The 20,633-nt window shown below is 41.8% G+C and overlaps 1 protein-coding gene across 1 annotated transcript; it reads left to right on the top strand.

Moving 5' to 3' along the window:
* The first annotated feature begins 13,083 nt into the window (after nt 1-13,083).
* On the top strand, nt 13,084-19,887 carry PDCD5 (programmed cell death 5). The gene is made up of 6 exons (XM_027516020.1): nt 13,084-13,251; nt 14,185-14,222; nt 16,551-16,612; nt 18,327-18,418; nt 19,326-19,397; nt 19,696-19,887. Exons 1-6 carry the CDS (start codon nt 13,186-13,188, stop codon nt 19,741-19,743), a joined length of 378 nt encoding a protein of 125 aa, XP_027371821.1. The 5' UTR covers nt 13,084-13,185; the 3' UTR covers nt 19,744-19,887.
* Nucleotides 19,888-20,633: the final 746 nt, after the last annotated feature.

Here is a 20,633-nt window from a genome sequence, read left to right as displayed (position 1 = left end):
TTGTCTTTTGATAGTAATCATTTTCATGAGTGTGAGGTGGTATCTCACTGTGGTTTTGATTTTTTTTAGTAGAAGTCGGAGAAGGCAATGGCACCCCACTCCAGGTCTCTTCCCTGACAAATCCCATGGACGGAGGAGCCTGGTAGGCTGCAGTCCATGGGCTCACTGAGGGTCGGACACAACTGAGAGACTTCACTTTCACTTTTCACTTTCATGCATTGGAGAAGGAAATGGCAACCCACTCCAGTGTTCTTGCCTGGAAAATCCCAGGGATGGGGGAGCCTGGTGGGCTGCCGTCTATGGGGTCGCACAGAGTTGAACACGACTGAAGTGACTTAGCAGCAGCAGCAGCAGCAGCACAGTTGATTTACAATGTCATGTCAGTTTCAGGTGTACATCAAAGTGACTCAGATATTATATATATATGAATATACCCATATACACACATACACTTTTCCAGATTCTTTTCCATTATAGCTTATTATAAGATATTGAATATAGTTCCCTGTCACTGTGGTTTTGATTTGCCTTTCCCTAGCAATTAGTGACGGTGAGCATCTCTTCACGTGCTTGTTGGTTATTTGTATACCTTCTTCATAGGAATGTATATTTAAGTCCTTTGCACATTTTGAATGGGGTTGTTTGCTTTGTTGGTAAATGGCAGGAGTTCTCTATATTCCAGACATCAACCTCTTATTAGATATATCATTTGCAAATATTTCCTCCCATTCTGTAAGTTGCCTTTTCTTTAAGTTGATAGTGTTCATGGGCTACATGTACGTTTTTAATTTTGATAAAGTCCAGTATATCTATTTTCTATTTTTGTTCCCTTTTGGCATCATATCCAGGAAATCAATACCAAATCCAATATCAATTTACATTTTTTTATTTCAAAAAGCAATTTGAGATACTAAGAGTAGAGAAAATATGTGGTCAATGAAACAGGGATTTAAAAGTTTTATTAATTGAAACAAAGGTTATTTAATCCACATAGAAAATGCATATTTAACTATGAACTCTTACAAGATAAATAAGAGTACAAAACTGTTACAAAAAACAATGAGAAATCTATAGAAACACAGTAGTATATGGTAAGAACTTCAAGTAATTCATTAGTCTTTGATAGATCTGGTATATAAAAAAACTAATAGGTATATAGAAGATATAAATAGCTTTATGCTGTGTATGTATTAAACTTGTCTACTAACAATAAAGGGTGTGTCTTTTCCAGTTCCACAAAATATTTTAAAAATTAGCTAATTTTTTTACAAATAATGCAATGAAAAAAACTCTGGAGTTTGATACAAGCTCACATTCCCTGACTCAAGTGCAATTTTTTTTTTTTAATTTAAGAATTAAACGTTTTTAGAATTCAAACACTTGAAGTTTTACAGTTTTCTGGTGGTCCACTGTATTATTCAACAAACATTTCCAGCTTTCCATTTTCTAGGCGCAGAAAACTGTGCTTTTCTGTAAAAAAGTATGATTGTACTTCTTCACCCCTTTGATGTTAAGAATAGTCAAATGATTTTCTTTGGTCGGTGCAATATTTAGAGAAATGATAAGTATCATTTCTGGGTGGAAACTTAAAGGAACAGTACACAATTCTCTAGGTTATCTCTGCCACAGTGAGATGGCAGCTGTTTTGTTAGCCTGGGTCTCAGAGTGGGGAGACCTGGAGCAGAGCCCCTAGTCAACCTCGGTGAGCAAGAAATAAGCTTCTGTTTTTTCAAGCTGTTAATATTTTGAGAATTTTGTTACTACAACATAGCATCCTGTCTGACACAGGCCTCTTAAATAACTTCTCAGCCAAAAAGATCAAAGGCTTCCCAGTTGGCACAGTGGTAGAGAATCCGCTCAACAATGCAGGAGACACAGGTTTGATCCTTGGGTAGGGAAGAAACCCTGGAGGAGGAAATGGCAATCGACTCCAGTATTCTCACCTAGGGAATCTTATGGACAGAGGCGCCTGGTGGGCTACAGTCCATGGGGTCACAATAGTCAGACACAATTTAGCAACTAAATAATAACAAAAAGATCAAAACTGCACGTTGGAGGCAAGAAAACAAGTGCTATTTTCACAACGATGATTGACCATTCAGTCTCCCCCACCCCGCCCCACCGGCTACCACCACCACCAAGATCCTACAAAGGGGCTTCCCTGAGAGCTCAGTTGGTAAAGAATCCGCCTGCAATGCAGGAGACCCCAGGTTGATTCCTGGGTCGGGAAGAGCCGCTGGAGAAGGGAAAGGCTACTCACTCCAGTATTCTTGGGCCTCCCTTGCGGCTCAGCTGGTAAAGAACCTGCCTGCAATGTGGGAGACCTGGGTTCGATCCCTGGGTTGGGAAGATCCGCTGGAGAAGGGAAAGGCTACCCACTCCAGTAGTGTGGCCAGGAGAATTCCATGGACTGTATAGTCCATGGTGTTGCAAAGAGTTGGACGTGACTTTCACTTTGTTCCTTTATTTTCAAGACCCTACAAAAATGGTAGTAAAGGACTAAAATGGGAATAAATCACCAGGAAGTTGTCCATCAGTAGAAGAAAGCTGTAAAAAAAATTGTGAGACTGTGTCAAGCTGATATAGTAGTAACAACAGATGACTCACCACAAGGAGGTTGCTGGTCTTCCCAACAGAATTCCAGAGAGGCAGAAGACAGAGGACACAAGACTGGGCCAAAAACACAGAGGTTATTCAAAAGGCTCTGTCTTAAACAGTCCAGTCCTTACCTCTACCCTTGATCAGAATGCACAATCAACTCTGCAAGTGAAACATCTGACAGTTCTTACAGCAAGAAATTTAATAACAAAGAAGAAGTAACGGGAGGAGGAGGAGGAAGAAAAAGAAAGAAGGAAGGAGAAGAAGGAAGGGAGGAAAAGACAGAAAGAGAGACAGATATGTGTATTAATTTGCTAAGGGCTGCCATAAGAAAGTACCACAAGCAAGAAGGGAAAAAACCTCCAGAGGAAAGAGAACTAACTCAGGAAACAGAAGCGAGTTTAAATTTTTTTCTAATTATTATCATAACTATACTCAGGAAGTTTTGCATTCAAAATCTAGAACAAGCTACTAAGTAAATGGCACAATCAGAGAACAAGAAAGCGCTCTTAGGACTTTCCCTGGTGGTCCAGTGGTTAAGAATCCAACTTGCAAAAAAAAAAAAAAAGAATCCACCTTGCAATGCAGGGGCCCGAGGTTCAATGCCTCGGAGTAACTGAGCCCATGCGCCACAACTACTGAGCCTCTGCGCCACAGCTAGAGAAGCCCGTGCACTGCAACAAAGACCAAGTGTGGCCAAAATATTTAAACAGGTGGGAGGGAGACTGGTATAAAGTGGAAATATGATGCTGAGGTAAATTGAATAGAAGGTTCAGAAGATAAAACAGAAAAAATCTTCCAGAAAGCAGAGCTATAAGATCGTGAGGTGGAAGACATGAAAAAGACACGGAAGCTGTATTGGGGAAGTCCAGTTTTATAAGCAATCTAGACAGACAAAGATAGCAATCAGAAGAGAAACATTATCAAATGAACAATACAATAAAAGCTCCCAAAGTTAAAGTTACAAGTTTTCAGACAGAAAGAATCTATGAAGCAAATAGTATAAGGACTTTTAAAAGTATATCCACTATTCTGGCCTGGGGACTCTCCAGGCAAGAATATTGGAATGAGTTGTCATGCCCTTCTCCAGAGGATCTTCTCAACCCAGGGACCAAACCCAGGTCTCTCACACTCCAGGTGGATTCTTTACCAAAGGCACTCCCAATTTCCCTGAGCCACCAGGGAAGCCCTTTACTTTATATATATATATATATATATATATATATATATATATATATTTGGCTGCATCAGCTCTTAGTTGCTCTCAGGCTTCTCTACTTGTAGCATACTGAGAGAGTTATTTCCTAGGCAGGTTGATAGGGAGTCTAGGGGTCCCCAAGGAGAGAAGGGTCTGGAATTCTCAAGGAGGAAGAAAGGACAAACTTTTTTCTTTCTCCACATTCCTTAGGATTATATAACAATAATGTATCCTGCCTAAGGACAGTCTTTGGATTCGACCTTCTGTTATCTTAAAATGTTAATTATGGGAGTAGACCTGGTCTTTACAAGGATGTATCTTGCCTGAGGACAGTGTTATCTTAAAATGTAAATTATGGGAGTGGGTCTGATGAGGTCTTTACAACCTCCAGACATTCTTTGGATTATATAACCTCATTGTTAACACTAGCAAGGGGGTACTCTTTCTGCCCCTTCTGGTGCCTATGTCAGAAGCTTTCTCTATCTCCTTTATACATTAATAAAACTTTATTTCACAAAAGCTCTGAGTGATCAAGCCTCATCTCTGGCCCCGGATTGAATTCTTCTCCTCCGGGGGCCAAGAATCCTGGTGTATTCGCGTGATTCAACAACAACCTTTCAATACGGGCTGGCAGCATGTAGGATCTTAGTTCCCCAACCAGGGATCAAATTGGCATCCTTTGCATCGGAAGGCAGATTCTTAACCCCTAGACCACCAGGGAAGTCCCCCACAAAGACTTTTTAAAGACCCACATGTTTGCAAAATTTTAGAACATTGGGCAAAAAAGAAAAATATTCTAAAAGCTTCCAGAAGGAAAAAAATATATGAAGGAACAAAATTAAGATTTTATTATCACCAACACCAAATCTGAGAAAACAGATGAGACCCATCAATACCTTCAAAGAGACTGAGTAATAAATACAATTGAATCATGGACGGACAAGAAAACAAGCAATTGTGGTGAAGTTTATTTGAACAATTAGCAACAACAGTGGGTTGTACATCAATTAGATAATGCCATTTTATCTACATTAATTTACTGAGTGTAATAATTGTAGGTGTGCATGAGAATGTGTTTTTCATAGGCTACATATACTTAGGGGTGAAGTGACACGCTACCTGAAAGTTACATTCAAATGGTTTAGAAAAACTGTGTCTGTGTATGCACATTTGTGTGTGTGTGTGTGTGTGTGTGTGTGTGTATGCATGCACAGCACATGTGTATAGACAGATACAGCAAACGTGGCAAAATCTTAATGATTAGTGGAGCTATGTGAAGGACATACAAGTGTTCTTTCTACCATTCCTTCCATTTTTTTTAATATTTATTGTTTTCCAAAATGCAAAGTTAAGGAATTTCAAAAATACAACGAATACATAACAAAGTTATAAAAGAAAATGGCACATACACACAATGGAATATTACTCGGCCATTAAAAAGAATACATTTGAATCAGTTCTAATGAGGTGGATGAAACTGGAGCCTATCATACAGAGTGAAAATGGCAAATAATTTAAATTTTTTTAATTTAAAATAATTCAGACAGAAAACTCTTTTGTCTATAAGTTTATAATCAACCAAGCAATTAAAGTATAAGATAAATATTCAGACATGCAAGGACATAGAAATCTTACCTACTAGCTTTTTTTCTTAGAAATTTACTTGAAAATGTGGAACACCAGGGAAATCCTAAATTCTATTTATTTATGGCTATGCTGGACTCTCGTTGCTGCAGTCAGGGTTTCTCTAGTTGAGGTCAGTGGGGGCTTTCTCTAGTTGAGGCAAGATGAGGGAACGTCCCTGGTGGTCTAGTGGTTGACAATGTACCTACCAGTGTAGGGGACAGGTTCGATGCCTAGTCTGGGAAGATTCCACATGCTGAAGGGCAGCTAAGCCCATGTGCCACAACTAGTGAAGCCTGTGCACCCCAGAACCCAGGGTCTACAACAAGAGAAGCCACGGAAATGAGAAGCTTGTGCATCGCAACCAGGGAGCAGCCCCCACTTACCTCAACTAGAGAAAGCCTGAGTGCAGCAATGAGAACCCAGCATGAAAGTGAAAGTGAAGTCGCTCAGTCGTGTCTGACTCTTTGTGACCCCTTGGACTGTAGCCTACCAGGCTCCTCTGTCCATGGAATTTTCCAGGCAACAGTACTGGAGTGGATTGCCATTTCCTTCTCCTGCGGATCTTCCCGACCCAGGGATTGAACCCAGGTCTCCCACATTGTAGACAGATGCTTTACTGTCTGAGCCACCAGGGTAGCCATAAATAAATAAATCGAATTTAGGCTTTCCCTGGTGGTCCAGTGGTTAAGAATCTGCCTGCCAGTGCAGGACCCAGTATAGCCATAAACAAATAAACAACTAGAATGTAGGACTTCTCTGGTGGTCCAGTTAAGAATCTGCCTGCCAATGCAGGGAACACTGGGTCAATCACTGTTCGGAGAGGATTTCACATGCCACAACTACTGAGCCCAGGGACTGCAACTACTGAGGCCCATGTGCCCTAAAGCCAGAGCTCTACAACAAGAAAAGCCACTGCAATGACAAGCCCATACATTACAACAAAGAGTAGCCCCCACGTGCTGCAATGAGACAGTCTGCCTGCAACAGTGAAGACCCAAGGCAGCCAAAAATAAATAAAAATTTTAAATGGAATTAAAAAAAAAAAAAAACTGGATGAGGGCTAGAAAACAGAGAATCCAAGAAATAAATCCAGAAGGACAGGGACGCAGCAAGCATAGAGAGAAACCTGCCCAAATTAAAGAGGGGGGAGGAAGGCCTTTATAAGACAGGTATCTGATGATAAGAGTGGAGTCCGTCAGAACACACGACATGATGGAGAGTTGAAAAGAAATGTTCGATTTTCTTTGATAAAGAAAAACAAAGGCACTCCCCATTTCACTGCAGCATTATACACAATAGCATTATACACAATAGCTGTGACATGGAAACAAGCTGAGTGGCCATGAGTGGATGAATGAATAAAGAAAATGAGGCATATATAAACAACACAATATCATTCAGTCATAAAAAAGAAGGAAATCCTGCTATTTGCAACAACATGGATGAACCTAGAGGGTACCATGCTACATGAAGTGTCAGATGGAGAAAGACAAACACCGTATGATTTCACTTGTATGTGGAATCTGAAACAGTGAACTGAAAAGCAGTCACGGATAATATCAAAACAAAGTCATAGATGCAGAGAGCAAACAAGTGGTTGCTCGAGAAGAGGAGGGGTTAGAAGGAGCAATGAAATATGTGAGGGAGATCAAGAGGCACAAACTTCCAGTTACAAAATAAATGAGTCACAGGATGACGTGTACAGCATGGAGAATATAGTCAATAATTATGTCATATCTATGTTTGGGGATCAGGAAATGGCCACCCACTCCAGTATTCTAGACTAGAAAATTCAATGGGCAGAGGAGTCTTGCACGCTCCAGTCAATGGGTGAAAGAGTCAGACACAGCTGAGCACACACATCCATGTATGGTGACAGACAGTATCTAAACTTGTTGTTGTGATCATTTTGTAATGCATAGAAATACTGATTCACTGTGTTGTACACCAGGAGCTAACATAGTGTTGTAGGTCAATTATACTTCGAACAAACAAACTCATAGAAAAAGAGATCAGATTTGTGGCTACCAGAGGCAAAGAAGGGGGTTTAAGAGGGCAGGAATTGGATGAAAGTGGTCAAAAGTTACATACTTAGAAGTGCTAAGGATGTAATGTACAACATGATTCACATAATTAACATTGCCATAGATTATATATGACAGTTGTTAAGAAAGTAAATCCTAAAAGTTTTCATCACAAGGAAAAAAAACTTTTTTTTTCCTTTTTCTTTTATTTTGTACCTATGTGAGATGATGGGGCTTCCCAGGTGGCTCAGTGGAAAAGGAACCTGCCAGCAATGCAGGAGACGCTGGAAATATGGGTTCAATTACCAAGTTGGGAAGATTCCCTGGAGGAGGGCACGGCAACCGACTCCAGTATTCTTGCCTGGAGGATCCCATGGACAGAGGAGCCTGCTGGGGTACAGTCCATAGGTTGCAAAGAGTCAGACACAACTGAAGCTACTGAGCACTGAATATATGAGATGATACATATTCACTAAACTTATTGTCATAATCATTTCACAATGTATGTAAGTTAAATCATTATGCTGTACACCTTAAACTTATACAGGGCTGTAGGTCACTTATATCTCAATAAAAAGGACGGAAAAAGATTCAATTTCGCTCAGTCGTGTCCGACTCTTTGTGACCCCACGGACTGTAGCCTACCAGGCTCCTCAGTCCACGGAATTTTCCAGGCAAGAGTACTGGAGTGGGTCGCCATTTCCTTCTCCAGGGGATCTTCCCAACCCAGGGATTGAACCCAGGTCTCCCGCACTGCAGGCAGACGCTTTACTGTCTGAGCCACCGGGGAAGCCCCTCAATTATGATTACAGATTAGAATATCAATAAGATGCAGCACAGATAACAGAACCTGGGAATGTAGAAAAAAGGATGTGAACTTACTGGGAGGACAGAGATGCTGATGTCTTCTTCATCTTTAAAGCTAGGAGTCAAGAGACACTATCTATACCTGATGAAATAAGAAATACAAGTTGTAAGTGTATTGCTTAAAGATAGAACAATCAATAACTTTGAAACTAAAAATAGTAATATGTGTATTAAGAAACTAAGGGAGAGAAACAAGGGTTGTGCAGTGTGTTAAATCCTTAGCCGTCATGGATGTTATGCTTAGACATTTCCTAAGTCATTTCCTAAGACATTAGGAAAATGTCTAAATTATATAAATGAAGACATAACAGCATAGGTATATTATTTAAATATATATCCTCTTAACTTATTTCATGATTCTGCATTTGCCTTCTCCCCATGCCCATAGTTCATGGTCCAGCCTCAATGGTATCCCTGCAGTTCCTTAAACATTGCAGGCTTCAACTTCAAGGTCCTTGCATTTCTGTCCCTTCTCCCTGGATTCTCTTCCATATGATATCTTTGTGACTCTCTGTCTCTCTTCCTTCAGGTCCTTATTCAAAAGTCACCATCTCAATGAACACTTCTCTGACACCACTCCTGTCCTCACTACCTGATGTTTTTAATCTCAATACACAGTTAATAAAAGAATAAATGAAAGAATATCTACAGAGTCAGCTAGGTTTACCTTTGGGGAACTAAAAATGTGTTGGGTAGGAGTGCATCAGGAATAGCTAGCTTTCCTCATAAATAAGTGACTTTCTAAAACCATATTATTTTGACCATGGTTTTACAAAATAGGAAACCATTTTAAGACATTGTGAAAGGGAAAAAATAACACTATTAATATGTATAACTATAATATGTAAATAAGACTATGTGTATATATATATATATAGTTTTATATATGTGTATATGTATTCACAAGTAAATTAATTGCTTAATGTTTTCATTATTAAATAAGAAAGAATAAAAATGAACATATAGAATGTTCATCTGAAGGAACTGAAAAGAAAATAACAGTGGAAATATGAAAATTAGGTAGAAATTGACAAAAATAGATTTAAAAAGTAATCAATACTGATAAATTTTGAGTTCCTTGGGGGAAAAAAACAGCAAAATACTAAAATGACTAGAAAGTATATTCAAGAAAAGGGAGGGAAGAAGGGAGAAACATTATTCACTCTCAAAAAGGAAGAAAATTCTGACACAGGGTACAGCATGGATGAACCCTGAACACATGCCAAGTGAAAGAAGCTAGTCACAAAAGGACAAATAGTACGATTCCATTTCATGAGGTACCTGTTGATAGGGCCCAAATAGGGTCTCATTGATAAGATGGCTCGTTATGTCGACCTCACAAATAAGGAATAAATCACAGTGATCTGTGAGACTGACCAAATTGCCCAAATAGCATCCTGTTATTTCACTGGGGCCTATCTTCCCAAAGCTTCAAGACCACCAGATTACAGACCTCCTGCTACTTGACCATCCCTTCAGAGAATTTTTTCATTGGTTGGGTATAAGAAGGACTCCATCAGAAAGGAAGAATACTGGTCCTCCTTAAGAGCCACTCGCCCTCTCTTTTCCCTCTAATAAATTTCCTTTTCTTGCGTGACTGCCCTGCTTGCTCTCTTTTTCTCTGCACTCGCCTTACACCTATCATAGGCAAATTTGTAGAATCAGAAGGTAAAATGGTTCAAGGTCTGGAGGAAGAGGGTATTGGGAGTTGTTATTTATAGGGCATTGGGAGTTGTTGTTTATAGGGCATAGTTTCAGTTTTGGAGAAGGCAATGGCACCCCACTCCAGTACTCTTGCCTGGAAAATCCCATGGATGGAGGAGCCTGGTAGGCTGTAGTCCATGGGGTCGCTAAGAGTCGGACAGGACTGATCGACTTCACTTTCACTTTTCACTTTCATGCATTGGAGAAGGAAATGGCAACCCACTCCAGTGTTCTTGCCTGGAGAATCCCAGGGATGGGGGAGCCTGGTGGGCTTCCGTCTATGGAGTCGCACAGAGTCGGACATGACTGAAGCGACTTAGCAGCAGCAGCAGCAGCAGTTTCAGTTTTACAAAATGAAAAGCATAGTAGAGATCGTACAAGGTGAATGTATTTAACACTACTGAACTGTACACTTAAAGTTGGTTAAAATGGTAAATGACGTATTATATTTTGCTACAACCAAGAAAACAAGCATGTCACAGGGTTAGGGAGCTAACATTCCCCCCAGCAGGAACCAATGTCTCCAGGCCCGAAGTGCACAATCTTACTGCCAGGGAATTCATCCCAGGACAGCCCTGAGTGTTCGTGTGTGCATGTTTGTGTGTGAGCATGTGTGTGTGTGTGTGTGTGTTGGGAGTGTCCCCACAGTTCACACCACATTTCATAGCTCCTGTGCCAACCTCTGAGGAAAGAAAGTGAAAGTGAAAGCCACTCAGTCGTGTCTGACTTTTTGCGACCCCATGGACCATACAGTCCATGGAATTCTCCAGGCCAGAATACTGGAGTGGGTAGCCTTCCCCTTTTCCAGGGGATCTTCCCAACCCAGGGATTGGACCCAGGTCTCCCACACTGCAGGGGGATTCTTTACCAGCTGAGCCACAGGGGAAGCCCAAGAATACTGGAGTGGGTAGCCTATCCCTTCTCCAGTGGATCTTCCCGACCCAGGAATCAAACCGGGGTTCCCTGCATTGCAGGCGGATTCTTTACCAACTGAGCTAACAGGGAAGCCAGACTCGTCTGATTCCCAACTTCAGCCTCCCAAGTTTGTTTTAACTTGGCTTCTCCATGCAGGATGACCAGCGAGTCTCTGTTTGCTCCAGTCCCACCCTCAATCCATTTTCAGTGTACAATTTAACATTTCTTAACAAATTTAAGCGGAGAAGGCAATGGCACCCCACTCCAGTATTCTTGCCTGGAAAATCCCATGGGCGGAGGAGCCTGGTAGGCTGCAGTCCATGGGGTTGTGAAGAGTCGGACACGACTGAGCAACTTCACTTTCACTTTTCACTTTCATGCATTGGAGAAGGAAATGGCAACCCACTCCAGTGTTCTTGCCTGGAGAATCCCAGGGACGGGGGAGCCTGATGAGCTGCCATCTATGGGGTCGCACAGAGTGGGACACAACTGAATCGACTTAGCAACAGCAGCAACAAATTTAAGAATTATGGGCCTTCATCGGGTTTCAGTGATTAAGACTATGGCTTCTACTGCAAGGGGCACGGGTTCCATCCCTAGTTGGTGAACTAAATTCCCTTGTGGATCTAGACTACTAGCTTAATGTTTTCTAGAAGATGAGTTCATCCAACCCAAGGGATGGACAAAATTCTGGTGATGGCTAAGGAAAACAAAATTGTGCAACCATCACTGCCGTCCAGTTTCAGCACATTTTCCATCATTCCACTTAGTCTAAGCACCCGGATCCTTATCCACCAAAGGGGATAACAGGAGCCTAGCACATTATAGGCTTAACAAATTTTACCTACAGTTATAGTTGTGGAAAATTCTGAAAGAGATGGAAATACCAGACCACCTGATCTGCCTCTTGAGAAACCTGTATGCAGGTCAGGAAGCAACACTCAGAACTGGACATGGAACAACAGACTGGTTCCAAATAGGAAAAGGAGTATGTCAAGGCTGTATATTGTCACCCTGCTTATTTAACTTATATACAGAGTACATCATGAGAAACGCTGGAAGAAGCAGAAGCTGGAATCAAGATTGCCGGGAGAAATATCAATAACCTCAGATATGCATATGACACCACCCTTATGGCAGAAAGTGAAGAGGACTAAAAAGCCTCTTGATGAAAGTATAAGAGGAGAGTGAAAAAGTTGGCTTAAAGCTCAACATTCAGAAAACTAAGATCATGGCATCTAGTCCCATCACTTCATAGCAAATAGATGGGGAAACAGTGGAAACAGTGTCCAACTTTATTTTTTGGGACTCCAAAATCACTGCATATGGTGATTGCAGCCATGAAATTAAAAGATGCTTACTCCTTGGAAGGAAAGTTATGACCAACCTAGATAGTATATTGAAAAGCAGAGATATTACTTTGCCAACTAAGGTCCGTCTGGTCAAGACTATGGTTTTTCCAGTGGTCATGTATGGATGTGAGAGTTGGACTGTGAAGAAAGCTGAGCGCCAAAGAATTGATGCTTTTGAACTGTGGTGTTGGAGAAGACTCTTGAGTGTCCCTTGGACTGCAAGGACATCCAGCCAGTCCATCCTAAAGGAGATCAGTCCTGGGTGTTCATTGGAAGGACTGATACTGAAGCTGAAACTCCAGTACTTTGGCCACTTCATACGAAGAGTTGACTCATTGGAAAAGACTCTGATGCTGGGAGGGATTGGGGGCAGGAGGAGAAGGGGACGACAGAGGATGAGATGGCTGGATGGCATCACCGACTCGATGGACATGAGTTTGAGTGAACTCAGGGAGCTGGTGATGGACAGGAGGCCTGGCATGCTGCGATTTATGGGGTCGCAAAGAGTCAGACACGACTGAGCGACTGAACTGAACTGATTGATAGTTGTTGATGGTAGCCTGTTTCTGGGTTATTATCTTTTCCCACACACAGCCGGATCTTAACCCTGCCGGCGTCCACGCCCGCTGAGCACACGCTTGCAGCTGGGAGCAAGAACCGAGCTCGGGAAGGCTCGGCGCAGCAGTTCTGCCCTACCTCCCACCGCCTGCAATCGCGGATTCCGGCTTCTCCCCAGTCCCTGGCTGGGGCGGGCTGCGCGGCTCTAGGCTTGATTGGTGATGCCTGGGCGCTGCGGGCGCCTGCGCAGTGCGGAGGGCGGTGCGCGCGCAGAGGGACTGCCGGCGTTCCCTCGGAGAGAGTCGGAGCGTGTTTGCTGCTGCTCGCCCGGGCCGGCCGCAGCATGGCGGAGCAGGAGCTCGAGGCGCTGAGGAAGCAGAGGCTGGCCGAGCTGCAGGCGAAGCACGGGGTGAGCGAGCCCAACACCCGCCCAGCCTGTCCGCTGCTGGGCGCCGCCCTCACCCGAGATAGAGGGCGCGGCCCCCCAGCGGAGGCTCCAGGCGTCTCTGCCCCGGGGCCAGGACCCCGCCTCCGCCCGCGGCGGCCTTCTGGTAGCCTCCGAGCCGTCTCGGCCCCTCTGCCCGTCGCGAGGGGGCTCGGGCGGCCACCGAACCACGTGCTGCCCCGGGCTGGTCGGGCGCGGGCCGTCTCTCACCCGCCCGGCCGTCTTGCGTCCCGAGCGGAATGCTCAGCTTCTCCGGTCTCTCGGTGCCCTTAGCTAATGGACCTAGCCTACTTGACTAGTGTTCCAGCCGAATGTTGTTTAGAATACAGTTGGTTCGACCCGAGGGGTCGACAGACATCTTCTGGGGGGTCTTCCTTGTGCCAGGTGCAGAGGGTACAGCGGGGAACATCGCCCGACGGAGTTGACAGTCCTGAGAGCCAGGCACTGAACACTAACCCCGGAGATGAAACGCCCAACTAATGACTCTGCTGTGCGGAAACCCGGAGTGAAGTGTTAGGGATGCAGCGGGATAGCCTGGAAGGGAACGTTGTTTGATCATCAACGTCCCCAATACCGAAGCACATTTTCTTTTCCAGAAATTATTCTTTACACGTTAAATACGGTTTCGTAAGAGGGGCTCTTCTCCTTAGTATCTGTTTGTATTCTAAAACATTCTGTTAGATTGAGACTTTAGAAGTTCATCAAAACAATTGTAGTAAGTGGAAACTTATCTTTTTACTTCTGTGAGGCCCAGCTTTTAATTATTTTGTAAACCCATCTCTACCACTGCAGGAGCCTGTTAGGTACCAGAAACAAAATAAAATAACGAAATAAAATAGTTCCTTCCCTCCCCCACCACCCGTGAAATTTCTAAAAGATAAAATTGTTTTTTTTCAGGATCCTGGCGATGCAGCACAACAGGAAGCAAAGCACAGGTACCGGCTGGAACTCTGAATGTAGAGGGGCCCTCCCTTTTTTTTAATTAAGAAATAATTGATTTAACATTAGTTTCCGTGTACAGCATGCTGATTCCATGTTTGTTTATATTATGAAGTGACCACCACAGTAAGTCTGGTTAACATCCATCACCACACATAATTACACATTTTTTTTCCCTTGTGATAAGAACTTTTGAGATTTAACTCTCAGCAACTTTCAATACTATTAACTATATACAATTCAATACTAAGTATAGTCACCACTATCCATGACATATTACATCCCCATGGCTTATTTATAACTAGAAGTTTGTACTTTAGACACCTTCACCGGCTTTGCCCACCTCTTGCTCTGTTCTCTATGTCTGTGGGAACTCTGAACTCTTTGAAGGGTGGTTTCACCTTTTTTCTTTTTTTACTTTAGTTTTATTCACAGATGTGTGAATCTTAAAGTTCTTCCTGGCATAGGGATTTTTCCAGACCCATGCCTATTAGTTTGTCAATTAAGTATGTATGGAACCCTGCAGTACTTACTACTTCATGTTGCAATTACTGATTGATGTTTCTCTGCTAAACTGTGATTACCTTAAAATAAGCATCCTAATAGGACTACCTCATAGGGGTGTTGTGAGGATCGCAGGGGAACCAAGGGTACAGAACCCGCCCCAGGATTCTTGCCTGAAGAATCCCATAGACAGAGGTGCCTGGCAAGCTACAGTCCATAGGGTCCCAAAGAGTCAGAGGCGACTGAAGTGACTGAGCACCTAAACACAAGAAATAGTAACTGTTTTTCCTGTCCTCGGTGTTAGTTTATCTCAGCACGTGGCAGAGCACCTCACACGTGACAAGTTTGTTAGTTAGCCCATCACGCTACCTTTTTTCCTAACTCTTATGAAAAACACAAAAGGTAAAATTAACCTTCTTAACTACTTCTGAGTGTATCATTCAGTCGTATTAACCATATTCTCATTGCTTTGCAGCACATTTCTAGAACTTTTTCATCTTACAAAACTGGAAGTATACCTATTAAACAACTCCCTATCCCTCCCTGCCCCCGGGCTACCTTTTATTTTTCACCTGGCACAGCACACACACAGCATGTGGGATTATAGTTCCCCAACCAGGGGTGGAACTCATGCCTCCTGCATAGTAAGTGCAGAGTCTTAACCACTGGACTGCCAGGGAAGTCCCCCATGCTACCCTTTAATTCATTCGTTCATCCATCAGATACTTACTGAGCACCTGCTCTGGGTCAGGCATTGTGCTGTGTCTACAGAAATAGGCAAGATGGAGAAGGTTCCTTCCCTTCTGTATGTAGCTCACATTAGAGGGAAAGACACATTGGTAAGCACCTGGGATAGTGCTAAGAAGGAAATAAATCTACTACGTGAACTTCACTGATTCTGAAGATGGGAATTTTTTTTCACGTTTTAACATATCTGTAATTCAGATGTGTTGCATAATTGATTGCTCTTCTTCTGGATTCTTCCAAAGAGGATTTACCTTTACTTCTGCCATCACTAGGGTCATTTCTAACCTTAGACCTCTTAAAATTCTCTGCTTGATGTTCTTTCCCTGCCTCCACCCTGCCTCCAGAAGGAATTCAGACAGCAAACCTACAAGGCTAAAGCTTAAAGTCAAGAGACACTTTTTTCTTTCTCCACTCAGGGCTGAAACTGATGAATGCATACTTTCCTTTCTGCATAGTGGTTTATTTCTTGTTTCCCTTGTACAGCGGATTCAGCCTTCTAATTCAGCCAAAGAATCTCTGCTTTTTTCTGTGTTAAGTTCATATTAAATTTCTTGAAGGGCTTCATTTGAAAAACAGTTTGTGCTTTAAAAAAATTTGAAATCACTGTCCTGTGAATATGAAATAGTTCCTGCCTGGATAGGTGGGAAGATGCAAGGGTAGAAACGGGTGTAATTGTAACTCCCCTCCCAACCCCAAACTAGAACTGAGAATCTTAAAACGTGGAATCTGGTCATACCTTGGCCACAGTTACCTGTGTCTTCTTAACATGGTCTCCATGAACCTCAGCCTCTTTATCTCTAAGAAAATTACACAGATTAATCATTCGTCTCTGTATTTGCCTGAAATCTCACTACAAATTTCTAGCCCTTCTCACACACTGGGTACTTAATAAGTATTTATAATGGTGGTTGAACTGAAACTCCCTTCTGAATTGGGAAACTGAAGTTTTACCTTTCAAACTCACAAAATATAAAACTGGCTCTTGAATAAGAATGGACTTGTTAAATTTTTCTGTGTTCAGTAGGAATGCTGGCAGCTTAGTTCTAATTTTGCTTGACCTGTTTTTCTTGTAGGGAAGCAGAAATGAGAAACAGTATCTTAGCCCAAGTTCTGGATCAGTCAGCCCGGGCCCGGTGTAAGCATCTTCGGTTTTCTTTATAAAACTGGTTTGAGTTATTTGAATAGGGAGATGTATATGAAATATTGCTATCTCTAGATTAAATTCTTGTTTAACCTAGAAGCATGTGAGATACAGATTATTTATAAGAAGTGTTAGGTTTATAAACCTAAAGAAACATACTTAAGTTGTTATTAAAAGTTCCAGCTCCATTCTCTCCTGCTATTGAAATGATTTCCAAGTGCGTGTAGTGAGCCCTCCGTTGTTATAGAGTCAGAACCCACAGGTACAGAAGGCCGATTGTAGTATACCATTTTATATGAGGGACCTGAGCATCTTCAGATTTTGGCATCTGCAGGGAATCCTAGAACCAGTCCTTTCAGATACCAAGGGATGACTGTATTAGATAAAATTTATTGGCAATAACTCTTCAGGCAAGTCAGTCACAAAATTCTGCTAGCAGTTGACCTGGGTGATGGGGGCTTTGGTTTATTGTCCAGGCAGATCTTGGAGATATTTTGGCTTTGGTTGCAGACCACCACAGTAAGCAAGTCATACAAATATTTTGGCTTTCCAGTGCATATAAAAGTTTTATAGTCTGTTAAGTGCAATAGTATTATGTCTTAAAAAAACAAAAAAGTATACATACCTTAATTTAAAAATACCTTATTGCTAAAAAATGCTAATCATCATCTGAGACTTCAGCAAGTCACAATTTTTGTTTTTCAGTAACATCAAAGATCATTGATTACAGATCACCATAATATATATAAGAATTACAATAGAAATTTTGAAATGTGAAAATTACCAAAATGTAACACAAAGACATGAAGTGAGCACACACTGTCAGGAAAACAGTGCCAGCAGACTTGCTCAAAGCAGGGATGTGGGATGCCACAGACCTCCATTTGTGGAGACTGCTGTATCTGTGAAGCTCAGTAAAAGGAGGTATACCTGTATTCTCCTTTTGTGTTGTGTTTTTCATCACAAAAAATAAAACCATAAAAAAAGTTAAATGAGCCAATCAGAATGAAACATTATCTTCTGTATTATAACTTGAAGCCCAGCTTAGAAGATGCAGCCCTGGATGGATCACCATGATTGTATATGCGTAGTAATATAGAAATTCGAGAGGATGGGTTGCTTTTGAGGGCTTCCCTGGTGGCTCAAGCGGTATAGAGAATCTGCCTGCAATGCAGGAGCCACAGGAGATGCAGGTTTGATCCCTTGGTCAGGAAAATCCCCTGGAGGAGGAAATGGCAGCCTACTCCAGTGCTCTTGCCTGGAGAATCCCATGGACAGGGGAGCCTGGTGGGCTACAGTCCATGGGGTCACAAAGAGTTGGACATGACTGAAGTGACTTAGCATGCATGCAATATAGAAATTGCTCTTCGTGGAACAGTCATGGTTTTGCTTTGTTTTTAAAGCATGGAGCTTAGAGTCTGAGCCCCCAAGTTTAATCTTGGTTCACCACTCCCTCTCTGTGGTCGTGACTGAGGTTGACAAAGCTGAACTGTGGTTTACGCATTTTTAAGAGGAGTAACAGTAGCATCTGCCTTACCTACCTTGCTGGTCTCAAGACATCAAGAAGTCTGAAGTGCTTTAGAAATGTTAGTGCTTAGTCTCAAGGAATAAGTGCATTTAGTTCTGACTTCTTTTTGTGCGTGTTTGTGTGTGTGTGTGTGTGTGTGTGTGTATATATATATATATATATTTTCTTCTTCCTTTTTAGTAAGTAACTTAGCACTTGTAAAGCCTGAGAAAACTAAAGCAGTAGAGAATTACCTTATACAGATGGCACGGTATGGACAACTAAGTGGGAAGGTAAGCTTGACCTGCCTTGAGGCAGTTTTAATCTGTTGTTACCTACTTTACCAAAATGTATCCTCAGAAGGTCAATTTCATCTCTTTCTGGTTACAGAATTCTTGTTGAAGCAGTTTTTAAAGGCGAGAATAGTGTCTACCGTAGATCCTAAAAGATAACTCTCTTTTCTAAAATCCTCTGCTGCTTTCCTTTTCTGACATTGTTCTGGAACCAGTGACTATTAGGGTCAGATAGCCTAAATTGCTTCTACAATGGAAGCAAGGTTTGTCAGCAATACTAATTAAAATTGGGAAAGTTATGCTTGTTTTGCAAATGAAGAAGTGCTGAATTTCCTGGTTATTCTGTGCATTGCCATACTGCCATGAGGGATATATTCTGGCAACCCTGATCTTCCTTCAAGATCCAGACGAGCCCCACCAGCACTGGGGAGCCCTCTGCCGCCACCATAGCCTGCAGAGATCAACCTGCTCTGAACCCTTTACACTGAGAACACGTGTGGAGGGGTGACAGAGGCTTCATCTTTTTTGAGTGACTTCTCTCCTGCTTTTAAGCTTCTCAAGGTCTCGGTGCGGAGGTGGAGTATCTCTGTCCCATTCACTTAACACAGTGGTGTAGGTGGTTGTCAGTCTGCTAGTGGTGATGAAGGGGTTCTTAAATACCTGTTAACCTTGGATTTTTTGAGGAAGCTAACTGATGGATACTTTTCCTCCCTCAAATGAAGACCAGCAGAGCAGATTTTAAGTGAAACTTAAACCAAGAGTTATAGCCAGTGGTTTCAGCCAGCTGTCCCATTCTCCTTCCTTCTTGACCTCTACCTCCACATCCTGGAAGGATTCAAATGATTCAGTCGGCTAAGGTCAATTCTTTGTCTTAAAAAAGCACTGTTTTTCTCTTTGATTATCCTAGGTATCAGAACAAGGTTTAATAGAAATCCTCGAAAAAGTAAGCCAACAAACAGAAAAGAAAACAACAGTTAAAGTAAGTTTCCCCCAAAGCACACAACAAAAGAAAGATTGATATTTTAAATACGTGTTACATCTGCATGTAGTGTGTCAAACATTTTAGCCCATAGACATTTTTGTTTTACAACAGTGGGAAGTTTGGGGAGAACGTTGCATTGAGGGTCTAATTTTCAAGGCTCTTTGGTTGGTCTGAAACACTTAAGTTATATTAAACACAAACAGAAATGTCTTTCTGTAGTGGGTAGGAATTTGTTCTCTCAGAAAATCTGAGTTATGTTTTATGAAACATGATACTCGTTTAATTTTCCCCCCAGTTCAACAGAAGAAAAGTAATGGACTCTGATGAAGATGACGATTATTGAATTTGTCTAGAGACTGGAACTTAACGAAGTTCCAGTATTATCTAGGAGATAATACTTGGCAGAAGTTAAGATCTGGTGGTGTGTTTACTTTGTTTATTGTCTATATACCTTTTAAAAATAAACTTGTTATGCAAAATAGAAAAATTTGGACAAAGTTGTTTTTCTACCATAGAGAAATGAGCAGAAGATCTGCATTTAAAACTTGTCCTTCCCTATCAAAAGCTTTGAACATATGTAGCAGCATGAATATATCCTTCATACTTGTGACATTAGTGTTAAGTGGGAAAATTACCTTAGCAGAAGTAGGAGCTGCTCCAACATCTTCAGTGAGAAGAAAATAGCAGCATCTGTAACATCGTAGGTGTTAAGACTCATGGATTAAGCTGAGTCAGTTTTAGTATTTCCAAGACATAGGTTCTGAAAGCAGATAAGACCTTTTTCTTCCTGCAGATAGTCCTTACATTTAATGTAGGAAAATTCCTAACTTTGATTTCATTTATAATCTGCTTTTCAAAGCATTAACTCATCTAACAAATATTACCCGTACCACCTCTGTAACTGGAGGATACGTCCATTAGAAAAAAATTAGCAAAATAACTGAGACATACTGGTAATAATACTTAAACACTAGTAAACATGTTTTTAAGAGAAATGATTTCTAATGATTCGAGTCCAGTTGAGACAGTTTAGCAGTTCACCATTGTGGTAGAAATGTTCTGGGTCTTCAGTGATAGGGTTGCAGGTAACTTAAAGCAAGTGTCATCTTTTGTCCTTTATTCCCACCAGGTTATGAAAAACTGTGCTTGTAACTTTGAATCATAAATTTCTCTCTCAAGTGAGCTATTCAGTGTAACTTGTCTTAGTCCTGGGGGGCCCAGCTCCAGAGGAGG

Source organism: Bos indicus x Bos taurus, chromosome 18 (assembly GCF_003369695.1).
Source record: "Bos indicus x Bos taurus breed Angus x Brahman F1 hybrid chromosome 18, Bos_hybrid_MaternalHap_v2.0, whole genome shotgun sequence".
In the NCBI taxonomy this organism is placed as follows: Eukaryota; Metazoa; Chordata; class Mammalia; order Artiodactyla; family Bovidae; genus Bos; species Bos indicus x Bos taurus.
This window is presented reverse-complemented; position numbering and strand designations above follow the sequence as displayed.